Genomic DNA, 23274 nt, shown 5'->3' on the forward strand with positions numbered 1-23274 from the left:
CAATAATATCTGACACTTAACTATGAACAAAAATATTGAAAATTATATGCAAAAGTTAAGAGAAGCACTGCTAAACTTGGAGAGAAGCACTGTTATTCTGAAATTATTGGATTATGAGTTGGAATAGTTGAAGGTGCATGTTATCCTGAAATTTTGTGAGAAGCACTGCATATTATCCTGAAAGCCATGATAGCAACATAGACATGATGAGCCTGCATACTATTTGAGCAACAAGTACACAAGGAATCATGCATGTGTATATATATATATTCTCTTTTCAAGCACAACATGTATTGAACAAAATACATGGCATTGATATTTCTTTGAGGGCCATCTCACCATAAATCAAAGTGTTTTTTTCAAAGAAATTTATTTTCACATCTTTTAACTTTCAAGCAGAAGACCCCACTGGACAGAAAGAAAATGATGAAGAACACTTTGCAATCTTGTCTTTCAAAATCACACATTGAGTAACTTTATGAAGCTCAAAATTTTCAAAACTTGGGGTAGGTGCAGCCACAAGGAATCATCCAAATTTTGCATCAATTTTAGTGGACATCATGAGTTAATTTCTGACTATTTGTAGTGTGATCTTAGCACCCGACATGGCTGCCGGAAATACCGGATCAAGAGGTGATTCACCTGGTACTGTACCTGAAAATTTCTGTAAGGAGATACAATCGAATTGGAAAGAATTCTACTGCATGCAGATAATAGTACATATAGCCCTCATATTAGATCAGTGCAATTACAAGAACACATAGTTGTGTTTATGGTATGTCCCAAAGTTAGATTTTCTTTTGGGCATAATTACGAACATATTGGTGTGTGCCTGCGCGCATTTGATATATCGTTGTACAGGAAATTCCTGCTGTCAGGGTACTTGGCAGTTCTTAATTAGTCATTGAATTATGTATCCAGAGAGTTCAAGTAAAAAGAGTTTACAAAAAATTTCAGCTGATCTGCTATAACAATTGTGGGCCACCAATTACACCAATGCAGGAAATTCCTGCAGTCAGGAGTTCAGATAAAGTGCTGCCCTCTTGTGTGTATGCAGTGGCATGCATGGGGAAGGGTGGAGACCACAAAAGTCTATCTGAATTTAGAGATGTCTTTTGTTTTACTTTTACACCTTTGCCCAAGACTTGGATGAAGAAAAGTTTTGATGCTATTATTGCATTATCTATTTTACAACTTTATTGTGTATGAGAAGAATGTTGGTGTGGAACTATGGATGATGTATGTGGTATCCATCCATGCAGCTTGGGATTTATCTTTTGAGCAGAACTCATGCATGCAGTTTAACATAAAGTACAAAAGCTTAGTTATAATCCTTATAAAGGAACACTGACCTTAAAACTTTTCTGTCAATGAAGAGTGTTGTCACTTGCAACAAAGAAAGCATCAGAAAGATTCAAATTAAGGAAGCATTAGGTAATTACATGAAGAGAGTATAAAAAGAAACAGTAGTATTTTATTCCTACCTCCTAATTTATCTGGATAGTGAGCATGCCATATTGCGCATGCAATATCCTGCAGTTTTCTTGCTGGTGGTGAGTGATTGAAGCTGCAAGATGATCTGATGATGAAGTCAAAACTCATGTTTCCTTATAATCCTTCCATGGTCACTCCCTCCTCTCCTTTCTCTCTCTACTGGGATTTGGAAAAAAACATTCCATTTATATAGGATCCTAAAGTTTCATCAACTACTACTTCACTACTAAGAAGCTCTACTAACTGCATGAAGACTTGGAAAGACCAGATCATGCTGGCAGCTTCAACCTCTCACACCAACAAAATTGAATTCGGCATCGAAAGGGCGAGGGAGAGGAGATTGATTGATGAACAACAATCAAAACAAATTTCTTAAAAGATTGAGGTGAAGAGAAATGGTGGTTGGCACATCACTAGGCAATCATAATTCTGGTGATGGAGGGGAATGGAGAAAGAAGAAGACCTCTCTTTCTAGCTTAAGCCATGCATGGAGTGGTTGCTGAGGAGGCCCCTCCAACACCCTTCCTATCATTCTTGTGACACTGCCTTGCCCTTGGCCTCCCTTCTCTGTTTCTATATTTATAAATGGACCTCATATCCAATTCCTTCCAACTTGCACCATGTCATTCTGATGGATCTTCCTACAGCTAGTGACAATGACATCTCTCTTCATATGTCTAAGCTGATGATAAGCTTGGAAAAAAGAGATTGTTACAGCAACAATCACAACAGTAATTTTAAAAAAATTACATCATATACTTAACACACCTCAAGTGAAAAATAAAACAATGTGCCGCCTTTAATACAATATAATAATAGATAATAAACAAAGAGGATTAAATAGAGCTAAACGACATTTGAACTCCAAACATCTAAAAGACCAAGTTTCAATATCATGTTAGGTGACCAGTTAATCTAAAAACTTATAGATGGTTGGGTAATGAAGTAAGAGAAATTTACTAACCAACATAAAATTATATTAATACAACCTTGTTTTTATGCCACAGGCCTCTTTGGAGGGCCACATCTTTCTTTTCCCCATTTGATCAAGAGGGAGAAGCTCACAGCTTTGCCCTTTTTAACTCTCTGCCAATGTATCTTCCTAAGGTTTGGTCTTCATTAAGGTTGGTGGAAGAGAGTGGTTGCTAAGTTGTCTACAGCTCTTCTATGACTTTGTTAAATGATCCATGGAGAGACCCCACGAGCTCTTATCTTTCATTTGGATCAAGTGGTTGCCATCCATCGACAGACATCCACATTATCTGAAACAAATCAATTGCAATTGGGAAATGACCACCAAATTTGCTGAGTCATGGATTTTTTTTTTAAACAAGGTTTCGTATTGCAAATCAAGTGGGGATTAAATTTCTTGGGTCTTTGCTTGACTTTTTGTACATTAGAAATGAAGACAAACATACTGATTCAAGATCAAAAGCTGCCAACTTCTCTCCTCAGTTGTAGTGTTGTTCCTGATGAACTTATTGGCATTTTTCTAGAGGATTGATGTCAAGCTGATAACAGAGCTTACTTTATTGTATGAGTGTTTTCATATTCCCACCTTTTCTTTCTCTTAAAAAGGAACAAAAGAAAAAGAAAATATGAATTCACTCATGATGAATTTATGAAAATAATATGTGAGATATCAATTGGTTCTTTATTTGGCATACATATACAAAGATAAACTAAATATACTATTGTTATAGGAGGTTTTTGACCCGTCTAATCTATTTTTCACAGCTAAAATGCTTTTTATTATGCTATATTTTTTAAACTATTTATTAAACTACTATGGATAGTTATTGTCATGTAAGCGCTATGTCAGTAAGTTAAAATTTTCTTTTACAAACAGATTTAAAAAATTATTTTCTGAATCAGTAATTTATATAGTAACACGTTTTAAGGGTGTAAACTAGTTGGGTCTGAGCGAGCCGACTTTAGCTTAAGGTTCGGCTCAAAATTAATTTCGAGCCTTAAAATTGGGCTCAGGCTCGGCTCAAATCAATTCAACTCTAGCCGAGTCCGAGTCGAGCTCGAGCCTGAAATGAGCCTATCATCAAGCCTTATTTAAGTTGAGCTGAACCGAACCAAATCAAGCCCAAGCTGAGCGAAAGAAGGAGGAGGAGGAGAGGCAACGCGGCTGCTTGTTGTTGTCGAAGGAGGAGGAGGCGCATTGCCAGCCCTACATATATTAAAAAAGAATCTTATTCTAAAGTAATAGATTGATTGATCGAGAAAGTGATTTTATAAACTGCTTTTTGTAAGAATAATTTATTTAAAAGATTTATATATTCACTTACGTGATAAAAATTATAATTTAATTCATAATTTGTAAATAGTAATGTTAACTCACCAATTAATCATTTTGATCGGTCCAAAAAGTTGATTTAATTTAAATCGGTGGAGTTTTATATTTTCAAACAAAGATGGACTTTGAATCCATGACCTTTGGCTTTGATATCATATTAACTCACTAATTACTCTAAAATCTTAAGTTGTTAGAGAACGATAAAATTTTATATTTTATATTCTAACAAGTAAAACGGTAAGAAATTTTAGTAGCAAAGAGGAGACTGTAGTCGAGAGTATATATAATTATATACTTAATATATTATTTGATGGGTCTCTCTTTTCCTATCACTCACTGCATTATTATCCTATTGGAGAAAGGATACAAATTTATATATTACATTAATGACCAAAATACTCTTTTATATTACATTTTCAAACCCAAATTCAAAGTGTCTAACAAATTTAAAGAAATTTATCAAAAAAACACTCTACACTTATGATTTCATCGTTATTCCTGTGAACAAAGACTGGTTTATTTTATCATAACAGTAGTTAATAAAATAAAAAATATTTTATTACTTTTGAAAATAAAAATAAATAAAATTTTATTTGACTTTAAAATCTACTTCTTAATTTATTTTGACCTTAATTCTAAAGAATTTATATATACTTATTTTAACTCATCTAAATAATTTAATTGACGGTTAGCAAAATTAACGCCATGGTATTTTGAGATATTTTAAATAAAATGCAAAGTAAAATGATAAATATCTAATCTAAAAGGAGGCTATTTGAGTAAAAAAAGTTTTTGAATTTTAATAATTATAAAATTAGGCTTTTAAAACTGAATGCGTTTATTTTGTATACTAAACATACGTCTTTTTTATAATAAAATGTACATAATTTATACGGGAGAGATGCGTACAAATACATACAAAAATTTATTTTTAATATTTTTAAAATTAAAAAACTATTATATGCAAATGACCCAACGTAAAAGATTCTAAAAATTAATAAGCGGAGGGATCCCGGATCAAGAAAGCCCTATCCATTTTTGCCCATATTAGCAAAAACAGGTCACAATCGAGATGATATGGCAAAATTGACCCTGTCCATGAATGCTCTCCTTTTCTTTTTCCGTAAGTTTCCCAACTTGTGCGGTAATCTCACATCCTCGGTCGCCGTATCGTTTAAGCTAATGCTTCCCGCAAGATACCGTAACTAACTACCTCTTATCACCGAGGACTAACCGATCCCCGTCGATCCAACGGCAGGGATTTAATCACTAGTCTTTTAAGCCACACTTCTCTACCTCTTTTATCCCTGGAACAAGGAAAAGATTGCTCCTTTTCTCTTCCCTTCTCCGTAACCCCAATCCCCACCCGTAAATTTCTTCCAATTTTCTCTTCAATTCTTTGATTAATTGTCATCTGCGAGGATAAAAGTTGATTCTTTGGGGGGGGGCGTTGGAGAGGGCTCGGTAGGGATTTGGGTAGAGATCGATGGCGGTGTTGGAGGAATTGATCCGATCGATCGAGCTGTGGCTGAGGCTGGCGAAGCAGCAAGTGCCGTTAGTGAACCCTAATCTTGATCCTGTTCTGTTGGTTCCCGGGATAGCGGGATCGATATTGAACGCGGTGGACGAGGATGGGAAGGAGGAGAGGGTTTGGGTGCGGATTCTTGGGGCAGATCATGAGTTTCGAGAAAAGCTTTGGTCCCGTTTCGATCCCTCCACGGGTAAGGATTTGATCTCTTCTTTTGTTAAATGCTTTTGATAAGTTTATTTGGACTGTTAGATTCGAAAGTTATTGAAAATATATAAAGTGGTCTTGTTGCATTATCTTCATCATTGCGTTTAGTTGTCGATAAAGGAAGTGATTTGTTTGGATAGTCTGTTCTCTTCCTTTCGAAATCTTGAATTATGATTTACATATTGTCATTGCTTTATATCTCTTAAATTGTGAATGAATTGAGTTTTGAGGGCCTGAACGAACAAGAAACCCCTGCCTGATAACCCTCGCATTATTGATATTCTCATTTTCTTTTGCCTTAACATTGCTATTTTATGATGTGCTTTACTTTGTCATTTGGTCATCATGTAATATCCCTCGCTCATCATGCCATATTCTTGTTAAGCAAGAACTTTTATTCTGGAAGTGTCAGGACTAATCTGACTTTCTTTTTCATGTAATGGAGCAGGCAAAACTGTTTCCTTGGACAAGAAAACGAAAATAGTTGTCCCTGAAGATAGATACGGACTATATGCCATTGATCTGTTGGACCCAGATATGGTACATCTCATCTCCTTATTTATATTTCTTCCCCTTTTGATTTTGTTGATAGACAGTAGTATCTTAGTAATATTATCACTGTTTTGGTGTGTTTTATACAATATTAAATATGCCTTCTAAATAGTACTCATAGTATATCGGTAATTGCTTTCTTCTTTTGAAATGGCTCCAGTGTGTGCATCCTTGTGAAAATACACTATTTTGTAATTTCTTTTGGCTTAATAACTTACTAAGAAGTTTTTAGTTTACTATTTTAGATAGTGAAAAACAAGAGTGCTTCCCAAATATGGTATCTTATTACTAGTTGGTCCTTGTGATTGCACTTCGGTTTTACATCTTCCACACTGTTATGTCTTAGAAATATCTACTTCAGATAGTGGAGCCTGAGAGTTTCCTCACTTTCCATTATGGTAATTGTTCCCTGTAAGTTCTATCTTCCAAATTTTGTGATTTTATCTGCAGATCATTGGAAGTGAAGGTGTTTGCTATTATCATGACATGATAGTGGAAATGATCAAATGGGGCTATCAAGAGGGTAAAACCCTCTTTGGTTTTGGTTTTGATTTCCGCCAAAGTAATAGGTATGCCTTTTAGAAAAACTAAATTCTGTGTGGCCTTTGTAACATTGTTGGCTATAGAATCTTTTGTAGTTTGTTTCTATTGTTGAATATCCCAGTTTTGTGAACTGCTGTTTGCAAAATATCTATGTCCATTTTAAGTTACATTTATGAAAGGATAGTGCTAAATTTTATGGAGGGCATTAAAGAGATTGTCTATGTTGATTGCACTAATGAAAAAAAAAACTTATAAGATGTGAGAAGAGTACATCAGAGTGTTTGACTTAAAACTTTTTTAGTATTTTCATATTTTATCTTTGGCTAGTAAAATTTGAAGAAAATTGTGTGGCCTTTTGAGGTACAACATCATATTTTTCAGGTTGGAATGTATCCTTACTATCTAAGAATTACTATTAAGATCCTGGCATAGGGATTGGTAGTAAAGTAAGATTCCATGGGCTTAGTTCCTGGAAATCGTTAAGCTCATGAAAATTAGGCGAGAAGAAATCTCTCTCTCGCCCCAGTTCGCCTTTCCGATACAGACAGATTCTGGGAAATAGAAGAGGAAAACTATATGATTCCACGGTAGTAGAGCTTGGAAATGATCTAATGAAGCTTATTCTTTCCCAGAAAGCTAAAGAAGTAAAAACCAGTATCATCACTAATATCATTATTATTCATTCAGAATTCATGGTTTTTTTCCCCTATTCAGTCCTGACCTGAAATGGACTATTATTTCAAGGCAATGGGTCACAAGGTTAAAATTTTCTTTTGCATTATGATTTTAGGCAATGGATCATCTTGACAAACCATTTTCATCAAAATTACCAAAATTTTAATGATACCTTGATATGTTATTTTACATATATACATCCATATATCTGTGTATATTTTTAAGGAATTGATTGAACTACTTTTCTTTTTGCATTTTCTTTGTCACCTCAGGCTCCAGGAAACTCTGGATAAATTCTCTGCAAAGTTAGAGGCAATATATACCTGTTCTGGAGGAAAGAAGGTGAACATCATAACTCACTCAATGGGAGGATTACTGGTAAAATGTTTTGTATCTCTGTATAGTGATGTAAGTACTCTCTCTTTCCTTGGATTTCATATTTCTGTGTCTAATCACTGCCTCTATGACCTTCTGCTAAAGCCACCTAATTATCAAAGAAAATGGTTTAATATTTTTCAGATCTTTGAGAAGTATGTGAAGAGCTGGGTTGCAATTGCTGCACCGTTTCAAGGTAGGAGTCCTAGATATATACACACCTTTGTTTCGTATACTGACTAATATTAAAGATTTGAAGGGAGCTATTAATTTCAATATCATTAATTTGTTAGAAATTATCTACATGAACTTTGCTTTTTTCCTTTATTTAAAGTTTGAAGAGCTTGATTCTGTCCTTTTTTCTTGTCAGAACCAGCAAGTAGTGATTAAACTTCCTCTTTGTTCCTTTCTTAGGGCTTGCCATGCATTTTATGATCTTCCCTGCACTCAACATCTTCAATGATCAGAAAGGAAAAAAAAAAGAGAGATCGAATTATTGAAGAACTACATAATCTTCTCTATTTATTTCTACATAATCTTCTTAAAACTTGCTCTACAGAATATTCTTAAAACTTGCTCTACAGAATATTCTTAAAACTTGCTCTACAGAATCTTCTTACACTTGTTTAGTCATACCTACGATCAATTATATGGAAACTGGAAATTCTAGAATGTTTCTGCAACTACAATGCAATTCAAGTAAAATGGATTTCAAGCCTCGTAAACAATAGGCTTATCACATGAGTGAACTTCAACATAAGAATACATCCTAATTTGCCATTAAGAGTTTTGAGCTGTTTCATATAAATCATGGGTTTCCTCCGTGGTTAGCCATTTTATCTTCACTTTCTCAATTGTGCGCTACATCAGTTTGATCCTTTTAATCCTGATTTGAGCATTTAAGTTGCCGAAGTCAGGCTATAGTCCCTTTTCTTTTAATCCTATTGTTGAGGTTGAATTTTTTATCGTTTTCCTTAGATTCCTATCAAGGATGTGGAGGACAGTTTTATTTTCCCCTAATATTGCATCAGATTTTATTTGTAAAGTTCAACCATAGATCTTATCGCTATTTCCTTCTCAACAATATCTGCAATTTGCACACTTTTTGTTAATCAATTTGTCACTGTATGTAAATTGTGGGTGATGAGAAGGTTTGTTACTTTTATATGAGAGAAACAACTTGGTTATCATGGGCAGGTGCTCCTGGATATATTACAACTAGTCTCTTGAATGGAATGTCCTTTGTGGAAGGTTGGGAAGGGAACTTCTTCATTTCCAAGTGGAGCATGCAACAGTTGGTATATCTCCAACCAAAATTTGTTTGCATTGTTTGCTTTCTCAGTTATGTTGTTTTTCTGTTTGTACCGACATCATCTAATGTTATGTGTTCTTGAAATACTTTCTAAGTTTCTATACTCTATCCTGTCCAATTCATTTCCATCTCATACTTGAAATAAGAGGACCAATATGTCTGAATAGAATTTCCATTTGCATCATTATATGTCTCTGTCTTGCTATGTGGTGAAGTTGTTTTGTTAAAAAAAGGTAATAACTTTCAGAGAAGCACTTAATTTACTTGCTCTAATATAGTTGGATTTTTAGAGGTCCTGCTGGAAATGATTCATTATTGCAAATAGAACACAGAAAGATATAATTTTCTTCATTAATTATTCAAATTGGTACTAGACTGTTATGGTTATGGCTTATAACATTAGATACTAGATACATATTAGAGGCTACATTATTAATTTATAACCTTGTTTCCCAGTTTGCTAGCTTCTGTTAAATATAACTTTGTTGGATTAGTTAAAGTTGAAAATGACATTGTGGAATTCATTTTCCCTTCAGTGAACATGCCTAATAGTTTCCCCTGTATAACATCATATGATGATATTACCTTCTGTGCATTTGATATGTGTATGCTTTTCTGATATGGATACCTAAAATTTCTCATGGCAATGTTAGAACTAGTACACATTATACCTGTAGTGCCCTAGCGGAAAGATATTTATTTGTTATTGTAATTTGTAGTCATTATAAACTTATAATTTGCCAGGACAATTACTTTGTTAATCTTCATCAAGATCAGTGCAAGTAGAACATAATAACTATGACTTTTCTGGTCTTCATAGAGAATTAATACATCGATGTCTTATTGCTTCAGTTAATTGAATGTCCATCAATTTATGAGTTGATGGCTTCCCCCGAGTTCCAATGGGAACATGTTCCACTTTTGCAACTGTGGAGAGAGAAGGATGATGACCATGGTAATTCAACTACCTTGCTGGAGTCATATGAACCAGTGGAAGCTATAAAGTTAATGGCTGAAGCTCTTTTAAATAATGTGGTGAGACATCTGCATTTCCTTTTCTGTCCTAATAGCCATCCCACGTCCGCCTTTTGTGAGATAGTCTATTCTGCATAGATTCATCTCTCAAGTGTCAACTTCCAGTTTAGTGTTCACTGCCCATTTCTGACACACCTGAAAGGAGAAATTACATGCCTTAAAATGCAGTGCTATGTTATATATGGATTTGCCAGATTCTCTTATTCTTTTACATATTTTTGCAGGTTACTTGTGGTGGATTAGAGGTTCCTTTGCCCCTCAACTTAGAGATATTGAGATTGGCAACTGAGACTCGTGAAATTTTATCCCGTGCCAAGCTTCCAGCAACAGTGAAGTTTTACAATATCTACGGGATCAACAATGGAACACCTCACAGTGTTTGGTACACTTTTTCTTTACATTCTGGAGTTTCCATAACATTGCATAAGCATGTCTGATATCCATGAAGATTTTTCTCTTTGCTCTTTTATGAGTATTAAACAATTAGATAATACTTTAGAACATCTCTGACCATCCTCCATTTATCAATTAATCGTTCTTTTCAAACATCGGTAGAAATTTATTCCTAAAGCTTAACTGTTGCTTCACTGTTGCTAGAGGAAAATTTTATTGTTTTGATATTGAAATCTGGGCTTTCACCTGAATTATTATGCATTTGTGCTACATGTAGGACCTTGGTAATATGTTTGGCACTGTGGTAAGAAATTGTCATCTAGGATATGGCACTCCCTTTGGAATCTCCTTGATGCAAGCTATCCATCACTTCCTTTAGAAAGTTTACCTAACAATAAATATTTCTTTTGGTGCTTCAATGCATCTATAATTCTATATAGCACACCAACTCCACATCTCCTATTTCAGGTTTCTTAGGGTAAAAGTCGCTATAGCTTCTAATTTCAGACTAGAAGGTTTCCAATACCTGGGCCGCAGTAAGAAATTCTAATTTTATTTTGTCAGGGTGGTCTGACAAGTATAACTTTGGTGCTTCTCCTTATCACTTTGATAAATAAATTAAAGCAATGTTATTAATCTAAGCTTAACATATATTTTTTCGTGCTTCAGTGCATCTAAATTCTATACTAGCAACACCAACTCCACAACATCTCCTATTTCCTGTTTCTTAGGGTAAAAGTCACTTTACCTTCTAATTTGAATACCTGGGTCCCAGTAAGAAATTTTAATTTTATTTTGTCAGGTGTTGTCTGACAAGTGAACTTTGATGCTTGTCCTTGTGAAGCACTTTGATAAATAGATTCAAGCAATGATATTAATCCGTGAAGCTTCATAGATATTTTCATGGAACTATTGACCTAGCCAAGATTTGAAGTTGTTCTAGGTTGCACATCTCTCATGCCAGACAAAAGCTTGCCAATGGCTTGTGGAGGATAAAACAAGGAATCTGCCATAAAGAGGAGGTGGCAAGAAGAATAAGACGAAAAGAAGAGATTTATGTGCAATCTTTTACAAGCATAATTCCAATTTCTGTGATAAAATTTTCATAATTTCAGAACTTTCCTCATCCATATATAAGAAATGAGAAGTTCAAGTTACTATCCAAAGTTCCAAACTACTATAGATCTTTCCAAGTCAATCTATAACTTAAACAAGGACCCTTTTTAAATTCACATCAACAAAAACTTATTTTCTGAGCAACTAGCACTCAAAACCTGCAACACTGACTTTTTCTCTCTACCACCATCACTGCTTGTCAGTCGCACAACTAGTGGCTTCCAAATCCTAAACCCTTGAATGTATGATTGCGGAGTGCCTATCACCTTTAACGGCACTTTAAAGTGCATGTTGTTTCGGGCCAGAAGTTTTAAATCAGACAGGAACCTCTAGAGTAAGAGCCTTCCTGTCGAGTTATAGGAAATTGCAAACTAACGTGGCCAGTATGATACTATACAGCTCATTAACATTAGTTAATTGTGCAATATCAAGAACATCTGAAAACTTTTGTTTGTCTTTTACATGATCATTAACCATTAGTTCATCAATTCCAAGCAATCGATTATATTTGCTGATTTGTAAGTGCTTTATTGAATTTTCTTCTCTTTTTACTTGTCTCCTCCTGCAGCTATGGGAGTGAAGATGCACCTATTTCAGATCTTCAAAAAATTCTGTGCGTTCAGGTTAGTATTCTGATCCTGAATGTTTGTTCATCCTAATGAATCTTGGAATCCATCAATTAAGGTTGGTAGTTTGTGATATGGAACCAAGTAACAACTAAGACACTGGAAGGGTATAGATGAAAAAAATAATATGGAGGGGTGATGTGTAGGGCTGCCAAAATAATTGAGCCAGCTCGATCAAGCTTGACTCAAAATTGAGCTGATTCAAACTTGATCAGCTGAACCAGGCTGGAAATTATTTTTGAGCTGAGTTTGATCATCAGTCAACACAATCAATCTTAGCTCGATAATGATAGTATAAGATTTAAAATTATATAATATATTCATAAATATAATGAATATGAATCTTTAGATCAATATCTAAGGCTCATAATATTAGTTAACTCTAGGGCTATATTTTTAGCCATCCATGACTGCAATAGAAGTGCGTATTGGTTTAGGTATACTTTTAATCATCTTTTTGTCACTTGTTAGTTAAGGTTCTTGAAATCTTTTGCATGCAGATTGTTAAATCAAGCCTAATTCAAACTTGATTTAGTTCAAGCTCCATGCTTGATTTAGGCTTGAATTTAATATGTTTGAATCTGGAGTATAAGTGATTGGCTCATTTAGGGTTCAAGCTCAAAATTGTCTTAAATTGAAATTAAATCAATTCAAGCTTGATTATGGATTTAGCCTCGAAATTAATTTGGAATCAAGCTCGATCAGAGCATAGCTCGATTACACCCATAGTACTAATAGCATTGCAATAAATTTTGATAGTCATACACGTAACCCATGGTTCGAAGGATCGGCCGATCCGCTCTCTCTCTTTTACTATTTCTCCTCTCTCTCCTTTTCTCCTTACCATAGCTATTGCTTCTCCAACGTAGAAATCCAACTCGGGCAAACTCCACCAACGCAAATCCAACTCCGACGACCTTGGCTATGTAATTTTTTTATTTTATTTCTTTCTCTCTCCCCTCTCTCTTTACTTCACTATAGTTTTTTCTTCTCTCCCCTTCATATTATGACAGAGTTTTTTTTTTTATTTCTTTCACTCATTCTCTCTCCTTCTTTGCAGCAGTTTTAAGTAATTTAGTACTTTTTTTTAGTTTTTAGGCTTTATATGTGAGTAATTATTATTTTTTTATTTTTTTAGATTTTAAATTTTTTTTTTGTATTTTTAAATAATATTTAGAATTTTATGTAATTAAAAATAGTCCAATTCAATTCAAGCGGCCGATATGACCGATACATATTATTTTATCGGAAGGCCGATCCCAATTTTTCGAGCCTTGACGTAAACAATGGAGTTTCTAGAGGTATCCATGCAAGAAAAAAGGGTTCAGGGGATACATGAAAATACCAAATTTAGAAAGATATACTTGCAAAACCTTGAGCTTTTTTCTGCCATTCATTTTGAAGCTGACTTCCAATATTTTGATGGTTTAAACTTGTTCTTTGTGGCTTTGTATTGAACAGTGCAGCAAACGATTTTTAGTATTGTTCTAATTCTCTAATCTGGTAATATACTTATTTATTTCCATATTTTTGTGTTTCCAGGCAAAATATATTTGTGTTGATGGTGATGGGACAGTTCCAACAGAATCAGCAAAGGTACTTGATCCTTCATCATTTTTGTGGATTATATTCGAATGTCCTTGTACCCATGTCTTATGGCTCTGTAGGATTAGGTGTTTAATGTACTAAGGAAAAAGAACAGCAGTTGGTGGATCAACACATCCCTCTAGAAACAAGAAATCATTCTTCAACTCTTCACCAACATAAAAGAGAGATGTTTTTTTAAATATAGTGGTAATCGATAGGGTTTGCTTGTGTTACTAATTTTCTAGCAAGTTTCAGATACATGGCTTCATAGATTCTACCAATCCAGTTCATTATGAGTACAGATTGATATCTATAATTGATTCTCCGGCAGCCCAAACCTTTCTATGCCATGCATATGTATACATAACGCTCACCATTTTGTAGCACTGAGGCAATAACTAGAAATGGTGGAGAGATGTTATCTGATGGCTAAAGTTATCATAGAGTTGTACATCTCATTGCAAAGAGAACTAAGAGGATAAGATAGATACACGTCATGGCGAGGAATAGAGTTTAATGCCCATCCTTGAACTCAAAGCCCTTTTGGATTGAAGTTTCACTGCACAAATTTCGAAAATCTAGGCTTGCTATTTTCATAAATCATAGAGGAGTTTGATCAAATAGTTCAGTCCATGGCTGGCTCGCCTAACATGCTCAGCCCGTTTTTCATTGGGCTGGATTACTGATTTTTTACCTGCTGGGCTAGGCGCAACCAAGTTCTTCTAGAAAGAACTAGCAAGATCCTATAACATTTTATGATCTAATTTGACAAATATTACATATCTTACAGTATCTAACGGAATTTGGTTGCAAATTTGCAGGCAGATGGCCTTGATGCGGTGACAAGAGTTGGAGTTCCTGCTGACCACCGTGGAATTGTCTGTGATCGCCATGTGTTCCGGATACTCAAGCACTGGCTGAAGGCAGGAGAACCTGATCCCTTCTATAATCCAGTTAATGATTATGTAATTCTCCCCACTGCCTTTGAGGTTGAAAGGCATCGCGAAGAAGGTATGCAGGTCAGTGCTGTCAAGGAAGACTGGGAGATTATATCCTCGAATAACAGTGATTTGGATAAAGCCTCTGCTGATCTTCCTGCTCTTATTGGTTCCTTATCTCTATCTTGTGAGGGCAAGGAGGGTTCAGTGGATGAGGCCCAGGCAACCCTCATTGTTCACCCTCAGAGTAATGGCAGACAGCACGTGGAAGTTACAGCACTGGGTATCACCATCGATGCATAGCCATTTGAACTAATTTCACTAGTATAATTACACCTTGAGCAGACGCAATACACCTATGTACATAGTAGTTAAGTTGTTCCATTACCGCGGCATAAAAGTCCATCATGATGTATATAACCAATATATATATATATATGCAAGAGCCTATGAGCAAGCTCATATTGTACAGAACAAGCTGTTCTATATGCTGGTGATACAATGGTATCTATTATCAATAAAATGAAGAGAATTAATTTTATTTGAATTGAGTATTGCACAAATGTTAGTTTGGTGGAGTGGTTGGCTAAAATATTGTGTTAATTTTTGACGCTGTAATGCCTTAGGTATCTGTTTTGGTTTACTATTTGCAACTTGGAGCATAGTACATGCACAATAGAATAAGAAAGTTCAAGAACATCCCAGATTATCTTTCTGAGAATAGGTACTCTGGATAATCTCGGAAAGATAATCCACTTGTGAAAGATAACAGATGGATAATTGAAAAGAATCAAATGGATAATCCTCTTATGTACCTATATACATTGGATAATCCAATTGTAATCCTCTTTTGTTCATAGTTGCATGTTTTATTAGAGAGAGAAATAAAAACTTAATGATATCCCAATTAAACCTTTACACTTGGATTCGAATATGAGAAAGATTTAAGAGTTTTCGATGCATAAAAACTTAGTTGCACGCTTTCTTCTCTCCTTTCTCTTTGCATCTCAGTGTTTTATCTCTTTTGAAGGTGTTCATTGACCCAAGAATGACTGTTTGAAACATCACGTAAAGTCACAAATTTTTGAATTCCAAACGATAATAGTGATATTAATAATAACAGAAACAATAACAACCAGAAGAATACAATGGTTCTACTCAGAGAGGTCTATAACAACTACAAAAATAAAATAAAATAAAAACAGAACACAACTAATCAAATAACAGAATGGCAATAGAACTGCTCTCTCGTCAATCTCAGAAGCACATATCAAGAACGCAGCAGCAACACAAGGCGGCACAACTGCAGATCAAATACAACAAGAACAAATCAGAAAAATGGCTAAAAGATTGTACATCCATATCAACTTATACAAGCAATTGTATATATATATATATATATTCTATTGTATTAGCTAAGGATATATATCTTCATGAAATATCCTTATGAATGGAGAAAATAGCAGAACAAGTGTTATGGCTTACCATCCTTTCCAGAAACCATCACTGCGATCCTTCGTCTCTACCGGAACTTGTTGAGGATACGCCGCGCCGTCTTTCGTAGGGTAGCCCGCCGGAGGTGGAGCGACGACGTAAGCTGGAGGATTGCTTTGCTCAGGGGGAGGGTATGCATTTGATGGTGGTGGATAAACTGCAGAGGTGATGCAATTCATATGAAGGATTGGTTAATAAACCATGCATGCATGCAGAATAATAATGATATATGTTACCATATTCTTACCAAAGGAAAGAAGCACTATTAATTCATTTGGCGATTTTGTTTCTTAAGTACATTAAGAGATAATCCACATGATCATCAATCATCTAACTTGATAAATGGAACAAATTCAACCCTGATTATAGTTAATAATACCTTCATAAAATCTCAGCAAATGAAAAGGGCATTCATCTTAAGTTTTCCTTGTAAATCTGAAAAAAATATCACGAAATTACAAAGACCCACTTCTTAATTAAATATACTTCCTATTGTTGGCCAGAAGTAAATTTGCTTTAAAACTAGTTGATAACAACAATGATTTCAGCACAATATATTCATTCTCCTTTCCTCTTAGAACCTGTAAGTAAAGACATCTTTAAACAAACTATAATACTCCACTAAACTCAAAACTGCAAAAAGATCATTTGGGCAATAAATAAACCAAAATATAATAGTAATAATATCTAATCTCTGGACTGTACAAAGAAGAGCAGGCCCAATACCTGGAGCAGGAGCTTGATGCTGGTCGTAGTAACTCATGTTAGCTCTAAGATGGAACTGAAACTAAGTAATTGAGAGGAAAAAAGAAAAAGAAAAAAAGTCTTGAGAAGTAGATCTAGAGCACCAGAGAAGGAAGTTGAGAAAGATGAAGCGTATGCATCTCTACTTATAGATAAGTTGGTGATGGATTCATTGCTTAAGAGTGAATTATCCGTTACACGGATTCATAGGGCGATCTCTTTTCAACGCGGTTTTTATAATAAATGCACAGCACCAGAAGGCACCACGTAGTTATCTAATTACGTGTTTGTTTAGTATTAATCGAGTTGATATACGTCATGGAATTGGGACAAATAAAAAGGCGTTCATTATTAAACTACTGATGTCGTGTCATATCATTAAATTTTTTTTTTCTTTCTATCTATCACAAGTTATAATCATGCGTATTTACTTGAATTAATCCAAAATTAAGGAACTCTACAAGGGTGTATGCATAGAATTAAAGGTTTTGTTTTGTTGTTAGCGTTTTGGAAACGGCTGCGAAGGTGGCAGGTAGATTCGTGATTGCCGGAAAAGTTGGACGTTTTCTATTTGGAGGTTTTGCTGCTTTGGGTTGTTCATCAGCTCTCAACTGCTCCATTAAGAACACTATGGATTAGATGGCTTAGGTGATTAAATTTAAGACGTAACACTGTAAATGATCCAAGATTTAGATATCTCTTAAGCCATTCGAAATTATGAACAGAGGTCACGAGTTTGACTTCTGACGTGGACGTTAGAAAGTTGATATTTAGTATATTTTTTAATTATTTATATGTTGGAGAGAACTAACTCTTTTGCTAACAATATGGCAATTGGATTGAATGGTAAACGGGTCGGGTTGAGGATGATCCAAACCCGAAAGTCCAATCCCAGTTTATATGGGTTGACTTTTGAAAACGCTTAGCCTGGCGGCCTATAGCTATAGAGTTGGGCTTTTGAATCGGGCCATTGGGCCCATTACCATAGAGTTTAGACCCAATTCAAATTTTGGCCCGAAATATTCGGATCCGGGCATTAGCGTACAAATTGAGCAGCACGAATCAACTCCGACCACCATTAACTTCCTACCCCCTTCTTCCTCTACCTCTACCTCTACCAACCACTACATATCACAGAGAAGACGACGATAACATAGCTCAAGAAGGCATTAATCTCCACCGATGGCTCAATCTCTCCTCGCTTCGTCCTCCATGGCCTTGAGGCTTCGGCTTCCCGCCGCACCCAGCTCGTTTCTTCCCGCTTTGGCGCCAAGAAATGGCAAGAATCTGAAGTGGACGGCTTCGAAACCCTTGCGTGGTTTTCGAACGAGAGCAATCCTTTCCGAATTCCCGAGCGAGAGAAGGTACCCAAAAGTAGGAGCTGAGTCGACTGGCCCGGTTCCCGCCGGGGAACTCCTGGGAGTCGTCGAGGCTGCTGCTAAATCCGGCGCTGAGGTCTTCTTCTTGTTGTTATTTTGGGATTATTTGGTTAAAGGTTTGATCTTTTTGATGAAATAAGAAAACCCATTTGGTCGTCTCGTCGGTTCTTTTAGTTCCTTTTACCTTTGTATGTGTGAGCCTCCTTACACTTCACCAAAATTTTGAGACAGGAAATGCAATTTTAACGTTTAACATCTTTTGCAGGTTGTGATGGAAGCTGTTAATAAGCCTCGAAACATTAACTATAAGGGAATCACAGATTTGGTGACTGAGTAAGAAAATCCTCGCACATATCATGGAACGTTAACCAAGCAAAATTTACCTGAAATTTTGTTGATACTTGATTTTTTTTCAAGTGTAAATTTTTCTGCTCTTCGATTACTCTAAACGGTGTGATGCTCATTCTCTTTGTAATTCAGTTCGGCCAATATTTTAGGAAGACTTTAGGATGTCTTTTTTCCTTTATATAGTCTGAATCTAATCCTTGTCACCTTCTGCTGACTACTCCTTTGTCCTTCAGCTTCTCTGTCCTTCTAGGATCTCTGGTAAAGGAGGTTAATGTTGAGAGATTGTTTCTCTTTTCAAGAGAATCTTGCTTTTCTTTCCTTCTCTAATTGGTTTTTTGATCTCTTTCTTTTCATTTCTCTTGCTGAGACAATCAGCTTGTTATTGATTCTTTTCAAACACTCTGTTCCTTTAGGGTTCTCAGAACTCTTGATAGCTCCATTGTGGTGCAAATGATGTACGTCAGCCTGTGCAAACTTGAAGCTCACTCTGTCACTTTGTTGCAGCACAGATAAATTAAGCGAATCGGTCATCCTAGAAGTTGTCAGAAAGAACTTCAAAGACCACCTTATTCTTGGAGAGGAAGGTGGCCTTATCGGAGACTCATTGTCAGATTATCTCTGGTGCATTGATCCTTTAGGTTTGATTCTCTCAGCCCACTTTCTGGATGGATATGACATACCAACTTCTTCCGAATTTTGTATTAGGATAAATGCACTGGAAATATTACTTCTATGATTTAGGCATCTATATTGTAGTTTTGTTGTAGATTTAGTAACAGTCAGAAAATATATTATATCACCTGGTGGTTGCCTTCAATACGTCGTACAATATATCTGCAGTTTGACCTCATGGACCTCTTTTATTACTATCCCATCTTCTCGTCACCTGAACTTCTCACGGGGTTAGAGCCTTAATTGCTTTAATTTATGATCCTTATTGATGCATCTCAATACCTTTGTTCCCTGTTTGGTGGATGACTAGATTCGCATTTTCTAACATCACTAAGCTTGTTTAACAAAATAAATTAGGCCACTATGTCAGATTATGTTTGCCTGACATCTTTCCTAGAACTGTACTTTAGTTTCTTAGTTATTCGCATGTATTTACATGGAAACGTCTTGCTTGAAGGTGTTCTTGGTGATAGCTCATAAGTTTGTAACTATTTTGAACTAGCTGAGAGTCATGAAGTTTCCATGTTCTACTTGCTATTTATAACTTCTTGGAATGAATTATGTAGTTGATCCTATATAGACATTCAATCTAGTTTTATGTAAATTTATGATGCTTAGTCTTGGGTAATCCAGTTCGACGTTTTTGACTTCATGCCTTTATAAGACAGAAGATTTAATCACAAAACTTGTGCCTCAAGTTGCAGCACAATTTCATTTATTCTATTCTATGTGAAAGTTCTTTTTTTCCTTGTTCAGTGATTGATTTGTACTTGCTGTTCAGATGGAACAACAAATTTTGCACACGGTTATCCTAGCTTTGCTGTCTCGGTGGGAGTTCTCTTCCGTGGAAAACCTGCTGCTGCATCTGTGGTATCTAGCACCCGCTTTTAACTTAATTGTTTGTGTGCTTGAAATTTTTTTAGCCATCTGTTCTTACCATGGATAAAACAAAATGTGCATAATCATTTATCTTTTTATTAAAATGGTCCTTTTGTACTAAAATACAGGAATATAAGAAGTGTAATTTATTTAACAACTTTCTGACTAGGTCTGCTGGAGAATATTTTCTTAGCCAAAAAATAGGGCATGTTCTCTCATAAATGATATATTTGTATGATATTCCAGGTCATTTGCACGTTATGTCTTACAGGAAAACATATGTTTCCTCCCTTAGGTTGAGTTTGTCGGTGGTGCTATGTGTTGGAATACTCGCACCTTTTCTGCATCTACAGGTAAGTACTGGAAAAAACCCATAGAGCAATCTTACAGAACACAAAAGTATGGTTAGAGAGTGAAAGATTTATTTTGTTATACTTTAACAGGTGGTGGAGCCTTTTGTAATGGTCAGAAGATTCATGTTAGTCAGGCTGATCAGGTAGTCTTTTTTTACTGTTCTCTGATTATTTACAAATGCTTAGTGCAAGCAGCATGTAACCTTTTTATGTTATGATATTTTAATGGCTCTTCTCTGAAACTTATTGAACTACAGTAATATGCTTAGTTACATTGTTCCCTAATCAGAACTGAAAATCTTGGACTGGACTGCATACATTCTTACTGTGACCTTTTTTGACAATATGTCATGATTTTTAATTTGCTAAATTAATTTTTAGATTTAGGTATGATATTTATTTCAAGGAAACTGACAATTGCTGAGCTAGGGGGCTTGTTTAAGGGGACACATCCTGGCTATATGAAAATCTTGTAATCAACTTCCCTAAAATTCTGAACTTTCTGAAGAACCATGGATTTTTAAAGATTCAATGAGTCAATCTTTGTGTACTCTTGCATGACACTGGCTGCCAAAACATGAATATATTAACTCAGTTACATGACGATGGTATGTGCAACTTGATTCTCATGTTCTGAGTTACATGACAATGGATAACCAAAATAGTGTCTAATAAATGAAATTTGTTGCCCATCAGTGGATAGTGAATATGCTACTACCTCTACCAAATTAAACTTTTCTGTATAACATTTTGATTTCAGTTTCTTTAACACCTCTGCTTCTTACCTTGGTTTTTTTCCTGATGGGTGAGTGAGTTCTTTTGTTCCTTGAATTTGTCCTTAATCTTTCTTTTTTATTTTCTTTCTCTAGCTGGAGCGTTCTCTGCTGGTAACTGGTTTTGGATATGAACATGATGATGCATGGACAACCAACATAAATTTATTCAAGGAATTTACTGACATTAGCAGGGTATGTCAATTTAAGTGCTTGTTAGGAGAAACAAATTATCCTCTCCTTGTTTCGCCTTATATGATTACATGCGTAGGGTGTGAGAAGGCTTGGTGCTGCTGCAGTCGACATGTCTCATGTTGCACTAGGAATTGTGGAAGCCTACTGGGAGTATCGTCTGAAGCCATGGGATATGGCTGCTGGTGTCCTGGTAATCTTTTCTATTGAAGATTAGGAAGATTTGTTTTGATGGGATTGAATAACATGATGCAAAAATAAAAATAAAAGAAAAAACAGGGCCTTATCCTCTCAGTAACACTTACCTGGTTGCTTCAAACTTGTTAGAGGTGTGAGTTCAGAACTTGAATGTAAATAATGTGGTTAAACCATGTTACTTTCTTAACACTTTACGGTGGACAACTAGGAAAGAGATAAAGACCTTGGACTAGCAAATGATGAATATATATCCGGGTGATAAGTGATGTGACATGGTCCACTTCTAGGCATGAGTTAAACTCGATCACAATTTTACATGAAATAAAGAGCGAACCGAACCACTGATAGAAGTAATAAATATTTTAGTTTATCGAGCTTTTCTTTGACAATTCATATAGTTCAATTACTATTCTTTGAGCAGATAGTTGAAGAAGCTGGTGGTGTGGTTACGCGCATGGATGGCGGACTGTTTACAGTATTTGATCGCTCAGTCTTGGTATCCAATGGTGTAGTTCATGAAAAGGTGAATCCCACCTCTGTTAATATTGTTTAAAAAAACTTCTTTTCATCCTTTGATAATTAGACAGTTCCTATTATTTACACTTTACAGAGCACTAAATTGTAAGATGAGCTGCAGCTCAGGGATGTGTTAATTATAGAAAATGAAAACAAAACACAGATATTGAAATGCTTCATAATTCATTGAGTACTGCCATAATTAATAGATTACTTACTTAGGGCTATTTCTATTTCACTTACTTGTAGAGTTATCTATACATAATGTCTTTCTTGTAGGAAAATAAACTATAACTCACCTATAACCTTTTTAAGCGACTATATGATTATCTGGCCTTAATTCTTATTTACAAATGGCTGTTGTTGCCAACTCACTAATGTGCATATGCTTTTGGGGAGCTCTTCCTTATGACTCAAGTTATTCTACCTTCGTTAAGCCTTCAACATTTGAATTTTGAAAAGAACCAAAAGAGAGCAAACACAGGTAGTCATGGAGATGTGAATGATAGATTCTGGCAATAGGGTGCTGAATAACCGAATCAAGATCTTTTTCATTCTAAAAATTGCTACTTACTCCTTCCTTGTGTACAAATGCAGCTTCTAGAGAGGATTGCCCCAGCCACTGAAGATTTGAAAACGAGAGGAATTGATTTCTCCTTATGGTTCAAGCCAGAAAACTATGCTACAGACTTCTGATTTGCTTGTATCCCAATCTAGATTTCATTCTCCTCATGAATCCTCTAGATTCTTTTAACATGAATAATGACTAATAGAATTTTTTGTTTGTTTCCTTCATACTATTGTTCATGGATCAAGATCATCATGCTTGTTCTTGAATAGTCACATTATGATGAGCAGTCGAATACCAAAGTTGACGGGTATGAGAAAGTGGGTGTAGCAAGTTCTGTTTGTGCTCAATGGTGAAACGTTTTAATCATATATGGAAATTATTGCCTTTTATAAGGATATACATACAAAAAATAAATTAAAAAATAAGTAATCACATGTTGAAAGATTACTACTATACCCTTAAGTTGACT

General features: G+C 35.4%; 3 protein-coding genes across 3 annotated transcripts; 2 read left to right on the forward strand and 1 right to left on the reverse strand.

Moving 5' to 3' along the window:
- The first annotated feature begins 5049 nt into the window (after positions 1-5049).
- LOC140795116 (lecithin-cholesterol acyltransferase-like 4) lies at positions 5050-15233 on the forward strand. Its single transcript, XM_073147506.1, has 11 exons — positions 5050-5520; positions 5983-6074; positions 6537-6655; positions 7577-7712; positions 7824-7875; positions 8877-8977; positions 9844-10026; positions 10251-10408; positions 12104-12158; positions 13704-13757; positions 14570-15233. The coding sequence occupies exons 1-11, from the start codon at positions 5286-5288 to the stop codon at positions 14987-14989; spliced, it is 1605 nt and encodes a 534-aa protein (XP_073003607.1). The 5' UTR covers positions 5050-5285; the 3' UTR covers positions 14990-15233.
- Positions 15234-15767: 534 nt separating this feature from the next.
- LOC140794568 (protein CYSTEINE-RICH TRANSMEMBRANE MODULE 9-like) lies at positions 15768-17201 on the reverse strand. Its single transcript, XM_073146647.1, has 3 exons — positions 16907-17201; positions 16172-16337; positions 15768-15989 (listed from the first exon to the last, which is right to left on the reverse strand). The coding sequence occupies exons 1-3, from the start codon at positions 16941-16943 to the stop codon at positions 15944-15946; spliced, it is 249 nt and encodes an 82-aa protein (XP_073002748.1). The 5' UTR covers positions 16944-17201; the 3' UTR covers positions 15768-15943.
- Positions 17202-18006: 805 nt separating this feature from the next.
- LOC140795254 (phosphatase IMPL1, chloroplastic) lies at positions 18007-23122 on the forward strand. The gene is made up of 10 exons (XM_073147728.1): positions 18007-18379; positions 18569-18636; positions 19156-19289; positions 20105-20193; positions 20498-20555; positions 20646-20698; positions 21425-21523; positions 21600-21713; positions 22140-22241; positions 22832-23122. The coding sequence occupies exons 1-10, from the start codon at positions 18107-18109 to the stop codon at positions 22928-22930; spliced, it is 1089 nt and encodes a 362-aa protein (XP_073003829.1). The 5' UTR covers positions 18007-18106; the 3' UTR covers positions 22931-23122.
- Positions 23123-23274: the final 152 nt, after the last annotated feature.

Source organism: Typha latifolia, chromosome 9 (genome assembly GCF_019914945.1).
Source record: "Typha latifolia isolate L0001 chromosome 9, TyphaL0001v2, whole genome shotgun sequence".
In the NCBI taxonomy this organism is placed as follows: Eukaryota; Viridiplantae; Streptophyta; class Magnoliopsida; order Poales; family Typhaceae; genus Typha; species Typha latifolia.

Excerpts from the sequence above, each read along its gene's own strand:
- LOC140795116 (XM_073147506.1), top strand. The coding sequence starts at position 5,286 with ATGGCGGTGTTGGAGGAATTGATCCGATCGATCGAGCTGTGGCTGAGG. Across the intron at positions 7,876-8,876 it reads AATTGCTGCACCGTTTCAAG|GTGCTCCTGGATATATTACA; the intron begins GTAGGAGTCCTA and ends TATCATGGGCAG. Across the intron at positions 10,027-10,250 it reads AAGCTCTTTTAAATAATGTG|GTTACTTGTGGTGGATTAGA; the intron begins GTGAGACATCTG and ends ATATTTTTGCAG.
- LOC140794568 (XM_073146647.1), bottom strand. The coding sequence starts at position 16,943 with ATGAGTTACTACGACCAGCATCAAGCTCCTGCTCCAG. Across the intron at positions 16,338-16,906 it reads GCATCAAGCTCCTGCTCCAG|TTTATCCACCACCATCAAAT; the intron begins GTATTGGGCCTG and ends TCACCTCTGCAG. Across the intron at positions 15,990-16,171 it reads GATGGTTTCTGGAAAGGATG|TTGTGCCGCCTTGTGTTGCT; the intron begins GTAAGCCATAAC and ends TTTGATCTGCAG.
- LOC140795254 (XM_073147728.1), top strand. The coding sequence starts at position 18,107 with ATGGCTCAATCTCTCCTCGCTTCGTCCTCCATGGCCTTGAGGCTTCGG. Across the intron at positions 18,380-18,568 it reads CTGCTAAATCCGGCGCTGAG|GTTGTGATGGAAGCTGTTAA; the intron begins GTCTTCTTCTTG and ends CATCTTTTGCAG. Across the intron at positions 19,290-20,104 it reads CTGGTGCATTGATCCTTTAG|ATGGAACAACAAATTTTGCA; the intron begins GTTTGATTCTCT and ends CTTGCTGTTCAG.